General features: G+C 44.1%; 1 protein-coding gene across 5 annotated transcripts in view; it reads right to left on the bottom strand.

The window, feature by feature from the left end:
* Nucleotides 1-1951: 1951 nt before the first annotated feature.
* LOC138301333 (beta-1,4-galactosyltransferase galt-1-like) overlaps nt 1952-12515 on the bottom strand; it is a 71074-nt gene continuing 60510 nt past the window's right edge. For 3 of the 5 annotated variants that reach the window (XM_069241697.1, XM_069241696.1, XM_069241698.1), the window contains one exon: nt 1953-3667. In XM_069241697.1, the coding sequence (XP_069097798.1) occupies nt 2214-3599 (1386 nt within the window). In that variant the 5' untranslated portion in view covers nt 3600-3667 and the 3' untranslated portion in view covers nt 1953-2213. Of the gene's footprint in view, nt 3668-8628; nt 10007-12515 lie in introns of those variants that run through there. The other 2 variants (XM_069241699.1, XM_069241700.1) reach the window with 2 other exon arrangements.

Here is a 12515-nt window from a genome sequence, read left to right as displayed (position 1 = left end):
GGCAAAATGATGCCACAACAACAGCACTGCCTTGCACCACACCAATACACTCTGTAGAAGCATGCAGCTAAAGCTAGCATAAACTTACCACAGCCTTATGCACATAATCTTGTATCACAGGACACAGCATAAGCTAGAGAGGGGTACATGCAAATCATCACTCTCTGACTGAGCACCTCCTCCCAATCAGGAGAACAATGGACCCTCCTAACACACAACCAATGATGCACATAATACACCATAAAGGTCTTCATAGAATAAACTTGTTTTACATTCACTCTAATTCACACACACTATCTTAAAAGTTACTATTGTGCCATCACTCCACTAACCACCCAAACCAGTGACGACATTGAAAGGATGGCTCCTCTTGTCCAGTTCGTGGCATTCCCAGAGCCACGTGGAAGGAGGGTGAGGTAGAGAATGAGCTACAATCCAGTAACAAGGGTGGAAATGCATAACACGTATGAGTTTGCACTACATTATTCCAAATTTACACCGTAGGAGTGATGCTGGAAAATAAGTTTAGTCCTTCTTGTGGGCTAGGAAACGGTGCAAAAAAGATTTGATTTCCGTGGGCATAGTCACAGCCACTGAAATTATGCAACTGTGCAGCACCAGGGACTTTTATAATTACAGATTTTCCGCATTTGCCACATAATCCATCATCTGCTGTATAATCTGCCGAATTTAGCAAAAAAATTGTTTCTAGCTCAAGCAGTTCAAAAGTTACTTGGGGCCAGATGTAGCAAACATTTTGCATGGTGCAAACTGCGAAAATCTCAGTTTGCGCCATGCAAAATGCCAAATGCGATGCTCATTCACAATTTGCAAGTCGGTACCGACTCGCAAATTGTGAATGCAACTCACAAATAGGAAGGGGTGTTCCCTTCCTATATGCAACTCGCATCGCTATGCTAAATTGCTTTGTGACCGCGAATGCGGTCGCAAAGCAATTCGCAGTTACCACCAGTGTCACACTGGTGGTAACCGATTCGCAAAAGGGAAGGGGTCCCCATGGGACCCCTTCCCCTTTGTGAATGTTGCCAAAAAGGGTTTTTCAGAGCAGTGGTCCTATGGACCACTGCCTACTCTGAAAAACCGAAACCAAATGGTTTTGTTATTTGTTTCATTTTGCAACTCGTTTTCCTTTAAGGAAAACGGGCTGCAAAATGAAAAAAAAACTGCTTTATTTAAAAAGCAGTCACAGACATGGAGGTCTGCTGACTTCAGCAGGCCACCATCCCTGTGAGTGCAGGGACTCGCTATAGGGTCGCAAAATGCGACCCACCTCATTAATATTAATGAGGTGGGTCTTTGCGACCCCATAGCGACTCGCAGAAGGTGTCTGAGACACCATTCCGCATATGGTTTTGCGACTCGGATATTGCAAGTCGCATCGAGTCGCAAAATCTAGTTTTGCTACATCTGGCCCTAAATGTGCAGCGTCACGTGTTGCCACGCAGTGAAAGGCCCTTTGTAAAACTGGACCGGTCACCTTTTTGTTGCTTATTGCTGTTTGGGTATTAAAATGGTACTAACAAGGCGCAACCAATGCTCAGACAGTGTTAGCATGTTTAAAAATGTTGAAATAATGTAATAATATTATTACAAAGTGTGCCGCGTTACGCCCCATAATTTGCCTCTTCCTGTCACATAATTTGGGTCTCTCATGCCGCATAATTCCAGTGGCCCTGGGCAAAGTCATCAAATAAAGGTCACAGAACAAAATGTGTGCACATCCAGGAACTCAGTAACATTCTAAAAAGCAATATGACCAATTCATGCTTCCACATGAATTGGTCCCACGTCATATGTAGTTTTTATGAAACTTAAAAACTAGAGAGGCAGCTACAGGAGTTCAGTGCCAAAAACTATATAATTCCTACATAATACTTAGCTTACTTAACAATGTTTACTGAAAGGAGTGCCCAAGATGATATGCAATCCTCAAATAAGAAAAATTTCTCCTGAACAAATTCTAATAATTAAGAAGATTTATTTTGAAAAATGTCACAGCAAAGTCACTGCCTGCAGTCCACAAAATACAGGAGGACGACTGGTGTCTACTGTTAGTTGAATACTTTATCCATGAAGTAATAACATGTAAACACGGGTGCCTGGTGAGAGCTCAATTGTCCTGATCATGAGGCCTGCCAGCCAAGTCCTCGGCATTGAAGGAAGTTTGATGCCATTTCTCCTCGTCATTTTGATCAAAGAGGATCCAAAAGATGAATTTCCCTCAAAACATTGTTTACATTCTTAATTAACGCAGATTCATACTTCAACAAGATGCTATCTTCTATGAGGGATTCCTTTTCCAGTTCTGACTGCTTGGGCTCTCTGTAATGGCACACTTTTGCATCCTCACTGGACACCCAATACTGTTCCCCGGAAAACTCGAGTGGGGTGTGAACTGAAGTTTTCACCACACTTCTGGGGTTTATGATCATTTTAGTGGGGTTACTCGCATTGGGTATATTGGGCTCTCTATAGATGTAACGGAGCATGTCCACACCGGGGACATGATTCCAGTCGTTGTAGGGCACTGATCGAATTTCATATTCCTTGGTTGAGGGGAAAACATGGTTCTGAAAGATAAATGTGCTAGAAATCCGGTTGTCTTTGGTCAAGTAGTCCATCAGGTCATGCCAGTTCTTGTGATTGACAGGCAGGATGATTTCATCAACGTCATTGAGTAATATATATCTGCTCTTGTACATGTAGCGATAGATGCAGTCATTTAGGGTGGCTGTTTGTCCGTAGTAGTGCAGCTCTCCGGGATGCTCTGGGAAGTGCCAACCTGAAGAGACATTCAAATACAAGGTGATTGGCCAGGGTACCACATCAACAAACTCCATCTTTTCATAGTAGTCGATGACGGACTTGAGAAGCCTGCTGCAGTGAGTCTTATAGAGGACAACTTTCTGTGCACCAAGGATCCTGTACATTTCCATGGCCTGCACGAACTGCAGCACGTTGTTATACTCTCCGAACATGGTTGAGATGCAGACAACAAACTCATGATCAAAATCTGTGGGTGGAGCATTGGCCAGCTGTTCTTGGATATTGTTGATTTTGAGATATGGAACGACAGAGGGCACTTCTCTCGAGTCAGACTCCGATGAAACCGCTACCAATGGTGGGATGAAGTCATCCTGCAGGTCACAGAGCAAATCTGTTGTTCCATATGGAAAGTTAAAATGGTCGGCATGGACCTGCATTTCAGCGTGGACCCTGTAGGTGCTGTTGACGTAACAGAAGAGGCAAAAGAGCTCATTAGACTCACTGCGCTGTGTAATTCCAAGCAAGCGGACACTTCTGCCCCCTCTAAAATCCAAATATGCGGCAATGACATATGTATTGGTGCTATCAACTGGAGTGATTGTGGCCTCCGCCACATTATTTTCACAGGCACTGTCTTGCTGCTGAATGAGTCTGTGGGGTTTCGCTGGGACCACTTTTTTCCTCAAGTAGCCATAAGGCATTTCTAGCATCAAAGGCTTCCAATAGATGGAACCCAGCAGTACCACAGTGAGAAAAATGATGAACATCACAAAGCATTTGCAAAGACTTTTTACAGAAGTGTAGGCATTCATTCCTGATTGAGTAGCTGCAGCTTGTCGCAGTGATCTTGAAAACTCAATTTCAATTCAACTGGAATTACCTAAAGGAACAAGAAAGACGTGAGATATCATTAGAACGAGAGCTTGCATGTTCAGTATGAGATTGTTCAAGCATTTGTGCATTAATCTTAAACAGATCTATATATACTGTAAAATGCAGATCATTCCCAAAATCCAGAATCACATTGTTTTAAAGCGACATAGCTCTTGTGAAAGGAGGTAACTGAAGGCCCCTTTAAATGTAGGTCTTTCATACCCCTAGACAGAGGTCTTCAAACTGGGGACGGGCCCCCCAAGGGGGTCCTCAAGTCATCCAAAGGGGGAGTGCCAGGCTCTGGCCAAAAGAAGAATTATACAGATAACAGGGCTTTGTTTTAAGCAGAAGCATGTTATTGCATTTTTAAAGAGGTAACAGTACTTAACTGAAACATTTAAATAGGTGTAGACATATATAAAAATTGCCATCTTTGTAAAATAATTGTGACAAATTCTGAGGGGGGCCCAATGATTTTTATTTTTCAACTGGGGGGGTGTGGCATTAAAAAGTTTGGAGACCACTGCCCCTAGAGATGGGTAAGAGCTCAACCAATGTCAATATGCCATGAACCAGCTGCTAAAGGAGCTACTTTTTGTGGACGTGAAGGTGGTCATCTTCATAGTCCCTTAATCGCTGGCCTTACTTCCACTCATAGTGATGTTGTAAGGTAAGGGGGATATTCAGACACTGGGATACACAGAGATAACATGAAGTCCATTCACAGAGACAACTGAAAGCCTGGTACAGCTGTCGGTGGCCCAACAAACTAGATACCTTGAGCTGAAATGAGCTCCTTTCTTCAAACATTGAGCTGTTGCACGTTGCTTCATTCAAAAAAATATATCATCGCTTAACAACCTATAGAACCCCCAACACCATCCTCCGTCCCTCCTCCCAAGCAAAGGGCTTCTTTCTTCGTGATGTCTGGGCATTATAAAGGACGCCTGGTGTGTTTGCAGGAGCCACAAATGTGTTCTATTCTGAAATAATCTCATTTCTTACCTCTCCGGGTTCTTGCTTACCTTCATTCTGCTCTGCTATCTGCCAGCAGGACCATGAGGCCAGAAGAAGACTGGCCCGATTGGAAACCTCACAATAACCTTACATGATGGTGTCTCAGGGAGGTGGTAGGACTGTGTCTGGCTACTGACTGTACCTAACATCCTAGAAGTACCAGTCTGCTGTGAAATGGTCTCTGGGATGCTCTGGTAATTGTGCTCATCACAAAGAGTTCGAGGATGCCTATTGCATCCGGTCATTGCTATAAACAGCACTCCAAACAGCGGCAGCTGCTTCGTTATGGCGGCGGAGTGTCACCCCCCTCTGCTACCAGCCAGCAGAGAGAAAAGTGAAAAATAAAATGATAATAAAACCATTTTAATAGCATTTTATTTTTTGTAGGGTGCTAGGCACTAGGGCAGGACGGGGCCATGATGACAGCAGAGTTGTGCGCACAGTAAGTGCGCATGTCGGTTTTGCCAGCTAGCCAAGCCCGGCCAAACTGACATGCGCATTTAGATCTCTCCACCCGGCTGCGCTGCAACAGCCGGGTGGAGAAGAGGCACAGGCTCCCAGGCCCTGAGCGAGCGCTAAACCAGCCCACTCAGGCCAATCACAACACTGCTTTCATGCTGGTTAACAGTGTTGCCAGCATGACAGCAGTGTGTTGATTGGTGGCTGGGAGCCTGCATAGTGAGCACCAGCCCGTGCGAAATCAGGACCGGAAAAGAAGACAGGCAGCGGCCGGCACGTAAGTACAATTTTATTTTATTTACCCCCCACTTTCCCATCTCCTCAGCCTCTGCCCCACAACTTGTAATCACTAGCAGCCGCCGCTGACTCCGGAAGTCACATTCAAGTCATAAATAATGACTTGGGAAGTTACATACACAGGACAAGTACGCATCTCCGACTGCCAAAGTAGGCAGCAGAGGTCTTTTGCAGGAAATCAAATTTACTTTCAACCTACAGCGCATTTATATCTTCACAGCTGCAAAACAACTTCAAGAATAAATCCAGGCTAGGTGCAGGAACATTGGGCAGACTCAAGAGAAGTTGCATCTTCCCTGGAAACGCGCAGGATTCCAGAGGTAAGTTGGCAGACGTAAGTCAATGGTGGGCCAGTTAAACAGGCAAGAATTCATGGAAAGGAACACTGAATTCTCTTCCTAGGTGTTTATCATTTTATGCAGATTTTCTTCTACCTATGTTTTAATTGAAGCAGCACTGATTTCCCTTAGCCATGGGGTACTTATGGCAAGGTATTGAACAGAGAGCACAAGGCCGGAGCATGTCCTGTATGTACTCAGAGAATGCCTGCAGCAGCCGTACCCACAGCACACTGCAGGCACGCATGTTTTAGACACTGGGCACGTCTGAAGTGCATTACCTTTCAGATACACCATTTTAATTTCGACAATTAATACTCATCTAGGAAAGCTATTCAATGTATCCTTTCTCGAAGTGTTATGTTACATGTTACTAAAGTGTACTGAATGGATCCCTGGATGTCAGCTATGGAGTCTAGAGCCTTGATACTTCCATTCTGATCGACATCACAACCCCCACTGCACCTAGAAGACACAAACACTGGATATCGTCAAACACATTACACAAAAAATGCCTTTTTTCGCCATCCCGTATTTTGTCGTTGAGCGTCGCAGAAGCAATGGATATGCAAATGTGGCTTCTCTTTAGTTTCCCAATGTGCATTAATTACAAAGGAAAATCAATTGGGGAGCGGCCGTGCTCCATCCGGAGCCTGACATTACTTTCCAGCAGATGACGGCGCATACATCGTGCACGGCTCCTTTCCTTTTGGCGCCCTCCAGTGGCCTTTTCTTGTAAAACAAGCCCTTGAAAAGGTGCCAGCGTAACTTGAGTCCTGGAAGAGCCTTGGTCAGAGTTTACTCCGGTTAAGCGGGAAGTTGGGGGGAGCCAGAACTCAAGGAGCAAGTCGCTCGTTAAAAGTCTACCAGAGGGGGGGTGAAGCGTTGCACATAGCTCCAAGGGGGAGTTTGGGGTGTTACACCCCCTAATAAATGTATATTCTGATTAATAGTTGGGTGCTTTCAGTTGGGTATGTGAGGTATCTGTCGAAATTCACCTGGTATTTTTGCATGTACACACTGGCAAAAACACACACTCTCTCATCTGTTTTGAAAGCCCTAAGAAATTATTATTTTTACAAAATATTGTGGCCCATATTTATACTTTTTTAGCGCCGTTTTTGCGCCGCTTTTTGACGCAAAAACGGCGCAAACTTACAAAATACAATTGTATTTTGTAAGTTTGCGCCGCTTTTGCGTCAAAAAGTGGCGCAAATGCGGCGCTAAAAAAGTATAAATATGGGCCTGTGTTTCACTCACTTAGTACTCCTACCAATCCACATACCTCTCTCCCTTTCCACTGCCTCTTAAGCCCCTCTCATGTGCCCTGCTTGTTGCATAATGTATGATAGCATTGGGGGTACACGCCGGTGGACGGCTTCCACCCACTATTTTCACAGGGTGGGCGCTGTCACCCCTGCCGAGAAGCTGAGGCCAGTAAATAATTGTCCCGGCATAATTTGCGGACATCAGGACACAGCAGCGTCTGCACGTTGTCTGTTTTCCCTTCACAGCAGCAACGTGCATGCAGGGATGGGACCTTCATGTTCAAAATTCCAGCAGGGCCCAAAACAAAGACAGAATCTAATAAGCCACAATCTCTCTTGTTTCAGAGTCATCCTGGCTGGGAGCTATCAGAGCCTCACACACAGGTGTGAATGCAATGTAGAGGAAACAAAGGCACAGGCTATCTTTTCACAAGTATTAAAAAGAAGCTACGACTTGGAGGCAAGCTTTTAACTTTGTTCAATTGCTGTGCATATTCATGAACTTTCAGAATGACAGATGCATTGGTCTGTACGAGTATTTACACACACAAAAATTTAAATACCACTATTTTTTTATTTAATTATTTTATAGTGCTACTCATTCCATTTAGGGTGTCTGCATGCTTCACCTCACACACACACACACACACACACACACACATTTTAAATTATCAATAAATCATACAAGTATGTCAATCAATGTGCAGGATATAATTGTAATTATATTTATTTAGCGCTTACTACCCCTGACAAGGCATCAATGCACTTTTTCAGTGAGTATCATCCTACTGCGTAACCCCAAAAGGATTAGTGGTGGATTAGTATATGAAAATAAGACAATGTGTTACAGACAGTGAGAATTACAATTTGTACGAGTTACATATCCTTCATAGATCACTGTGTTATAATAGAAAGGTTGTGCTATATTAGAAGGGCGGCAATTTACGAACTTCAGGTAACACAAGGATCTGTGTTAAAATCAGTAACCTGCTTACCTTTTTACATTAAATCAAAATCTGTCAACTGCATTTACAACGTATGCTTTGCAGAAAACACACTGATCCTCTATGCCACTTTGAGTCAAAACTGTGACTAGACAAACCTCTGATCTCTCCAGCAAGTGCCTTAACCACCAGAGTTATCTTACCATTGCTAATATTGCATGAGATTTACTGGAGACACAGATCTCTATAGCAGGTGCCTTAAAGCCAACAAGATATTTTAAAATGTAGACTTTGCAACCAATTAAGCCAGAACTGATTTACTTTCACGTTTCTCCTTGTATAAGTTGACTGTCAGACTGCTTTCCATGACTCCGACCCTTGTAAATCCCCCCCATTTCCATTGCCACATCCTTATTCCAAAATGATGGGTTCCCAAAGTAAAGATTTTCAAATTCCAGCCCTGCTATAAGAATTACACGCACAACAGTAGCAAAGCTGTTTCAACCCTGGGACGTAGATTCAGGGGGTGGGGTGGGATACCCCTTTAATCATTTTTAGGTTTTGCCTGCATGCGCACTGCTTGCGAAATCTTTTGTTAATGGAAAAAAACCTTAAAAGGGGCTTAGAACCAGCACCTCAACTTACATTTGGCTTATTCCAAAGTCTCTCTGATTTAAGGGCTTCTGATAGGCCAGCACATCGTCTGCATGTCACTTCATGTCCTTGTCTTCATCTTCTTTGCTGATTTTGCAGTCGAGTTACCTCTGAACCAACTACTCCTTCCGGTCACTTCCCATTAGACACTGGCCACTATCCTTCTTCTGGCTACGATGCTGAGGGTAATTCTTTTTTATTTCTGATGCCGTCATCTTTCTTTGCTGACATCTTCTTTCTTCACTGCTGTCTTCTCTTTCATTTTTTATTGTTGCCGTCTTCTTTTTTCTTTCTGATGCTGTCTTCTTACTTCGCTGACATCTTCTTTCTATGCTACCGTCTTCTCTGTCTTTTTTTCTTCATTGCTCTCTTTTCTTTCTGATGCTGTAGACTTACTTAGCTGACGTCTTTTTTCTTCACTGCCGTTTTCTCTCTCTTCTTTCTTCATTGCGTTTTCTTTTTTCTTTCTTCATTGCCGTCTTTATTTTTCTTTCCCGCATGCCGTCTCGTCTTTTTCTTTGCTGTCTTGTTTCCCGCCATCTTCTGTCCTCTTTTTCCACTGTCTTCTTTTCCGCATGCCGTCTTGTGTTTTCTTTCTTCGTTGTCTACTGCATGCCATTTTCTGTCTTCTTTCTTCCCTGTCTTCTTTACCGCATGCCATCTTCTGTCTTCTTTCTTTGCTGTCTTCTTTCCCACATGCCATCTTCTGTCTTCTTTCTTCACTGTCTTCTTTTCCGCATGCCATCTTCTGTCTTCTTTCTTTGCTGCCTTCTTTCCCACAATTCTGTTTTGTTTCTTCTCTGTCTTCTTTACTACATACTTTCCCCTTTCTTTATTGTCTACCGCATTCCGTCTTTTGTCTTCTTTCTTTGCTGCCATCTTTCCTGCATGTCATCTTCTGTCTTCTTTCTTTGCAGTCTTCTTTCTTCTTTCCTGCATGTCATCTTCTGTCTTCTTTCTTCACTGTCTTCTTTCCCCCATGCCATCTTCTGTCATCTTTCTTTGCAGTCTTCTTTCTCGCATTCTATCTTCTGTCATGTTTCTCCTCTGTATTCTTTACCGCATGCCATATTCTTTCTTCTTTCTTTGCTGTCTACAACACGTTTTCTTCTGTCTTTGCTGTCTTCTTTCTTCTTTACTGCATACTGCCTTCTGTCTTCTTTCTTTGCTGTCTTCTTTCCCGCATACCTTCTTCTGTCTTCTTTCTTCGTTGTCTGCTTTCTTCTTTACCGCATACAGTCTTCTGTCTTCTTTCTTCACTGGCTTCTTTCTTCTTCACCACATGCCCTCATGCCATTAGGTTTCGTCTTTGTTTATTCTTTCTATCTAACTGGATTGCAAATGTTAGAAAAGTGTTATAATATTGTTTGTTTTACATTGGATAAACCATTAACATTGAGGTGGTCAAGCTCGATCACTAAATACCCCCAGGGCTGCTTTGGGTTTCCAGACCATCCCTCGTTTTATCACAGCCCCCACCAGCAATAAAAACAACTCTGGTTTCAAAACAAACTAGATCTTAGCAATAGCTCCATGAATAACAACATTCCTTTATCACTGGTATTAGGTCGGTTATTAAATATAAGGTCCACAGTTAGTAATGATAAAATGTTAATGGGTGCCGCGTCTGGAATGGGGGAAGCAAAGATTTCTTCCCTGGAAGCAATAAATAGTGAGTGCAGAGACAAAACAAGTGGACAGAGGTGCAGTTAGACCCCCTACAGACACTGGCATCATACATCACAACAATCAATGCAAAATTGGGGAGACTGAATGACTTACTGAATTGGATGAAGGGAGTGAGAAAAGACAGAAACACCAACTGCTCAGCTCTGCTCTGTTAAACAAACCAGCTCCACCACCAGAGGTAATTAACACCATATTCTCTGACTTAACAGGACAGGAAAATCCCATTTGGATAAAGTTAACTCTCTTCGAAAAAGGCATCAGAAGGTAACTTCCAATCACCCCAAATGGAGAACCACAGGAACAAATTCATAACTAGCCCACTCCTATCTCCAACTGTAGAACATGAATACCCATCTCAGGATGTGTAAATGTACTTGGAACACAACCTAAAAATGTTATGAAGCAATCTCAACCCCAACTATCACTGGTACAAGACCCACCAAATCACAAAACATAGTCACAACTACTAATACAGACTCTCCCCTTTCCACCTACACTCTCAAACAAGCATTTGCAATGCAATAGGTCTTGCATTTGTGAGAGTTAGAGCTACTGGAGTTGTAAATGACAATGGTGGTCATTACGAGAGTCGCGTGGTCCCACTGCTTTGGCGGTGGTCTGACTGCCACATTATGATCGTGGTGGTTGCGCCATGGTCGGACCGTCGGCACCGCCAGTTCTCCTCCACAGGAGGGACTGGTGGTGCTGGCGGTCCTAATCCACCAGGGAGCACTGAATGCAGCGCCGCCCTGGGGATTACGACCCCCCTCTCCGCCAGCTTTTAGAGAGCGGTTGCACCGCCATGTAAAAGATGGCGGCGACGGGCTGCCGGGGGCCCCATGGATGCCCCTGCACTGCCCATGCACTTGGTATGGGCAGTGCAGGGGCCCCCATGGTCAGCCCTATTGCGCTTTCCACCGTCAGCACTGCAGTCAGTGAAAGGCGTGACAGGTGCTGCTGCACCCTATGCACTGCAACACTGCCGCCGGCTCAATTATGAGCTGGCGTCAATGTTGTGGGCTGTTTTCCGCTGGACCAGTGTTTCCACCTGCTGACCCAGAAAGAAACTCCTAATGGGCTCGCAGGAAGGCGGCCGCACTGGCAACAACCTGACTACGGAAGTTTGGCAGGCGGCCTTTTCCGCCCACCAAACTCTTAATGACCCCCAATGTCTTTTACCTATGCGTTTTGGTTTGGAGTGTTGTGGATGGCAGTGCTGTAGCACTGTCTAGAGGACTAAGAAGGAGGAATTACCACTGGGAACAGAGACACAGCTGCAGCACTGCCTAGAGGACTTAGAATGGAGGAGTTACCGACGGAAACAGAGAAGCAGCTGCAGCACTAAGAATGAGGAATTACCACTGGGACCAGAGAAGCAGCTAGCAGCACTGCCTAAAGCATTAAGAATGATGATTTGCCACTGGGACAAAAGAAGCAGCTGCAGCACTGTTTAGAGGGCTTTAGAATGAGGAAGACTGAAAGTGGATCAGTGCATCTCTGCCAGAGTGTGCAAGACATGCACACAGCGCCAATTATTTCTAAAACAGCAGTGGAGGGAAAAGTGGCTTGGAAAACATAAATTAAGTATCCCTGAGCAGAGGCACAAGAACAAACGAAACCTGAAACCTTTCAGTGCCTTTCTAAACATGGTGTTTTCACTGGTGTTGTGTGAGCACATTGTTATGGACAACCAAAAGAACACTAAGGCTGCAATGTCCAGACGTGAGGAGGGAGGAAGGGCCATCACATGCTGTAACAGGAGGAAGCATGAACGTAGTGTGATGGCCAACAAAAATGTTCTCTTAGTGGGAGGGAACTAAGCACAAATAGGAGGGACATTTAGAAAAATGCAACAATAGAAAGGAAGCATTAAAGACAAGCACAACAAAGAACACATGACAGTAGTGGGTGAGGTTAAAGCTCTTAGACTGAATACAGCATGTGTTGCAGACCGCGCATTCGCACTGCCTACGCTCGACCTAAAAAGAATAACAAGCATTTGCAATGCAATGGGTCTTGCATTTGCTCGAATTAGACTTATTAACGTTGTAAACTCCTAACCGCACTTTTCTTGCACATAAATAGAAAATGAAAAGTAAAACAGTTGCACATAATCGAGCCGATTCACAGAGTCATGGTCGCCATGAGTGTCAGCGTGAAAAGACCCACAAAAGGAAAAAGAATCTCCC

The sequence above is a fragment of the Pleurodeles waltl genome, chromosome 6 (assembly GCF_031143425.1).
Source record: "Pleurodeles waltl isolate 20211129_DDA chromosome 6, aPleWal1.hap1.20221129, whole genome shotgun sequence".
Taxonomy (NCBI): Eukaryota; Metazoa; Chordata; class Amphibia; order Caudata; family Salamandridae; genus Pleurodeles; species Pleurodeles waltl.
Note: the sequence above shows the minus strand (reverse complement) of the source record. Positions and strands in the feature narration are given on the sequence as shown.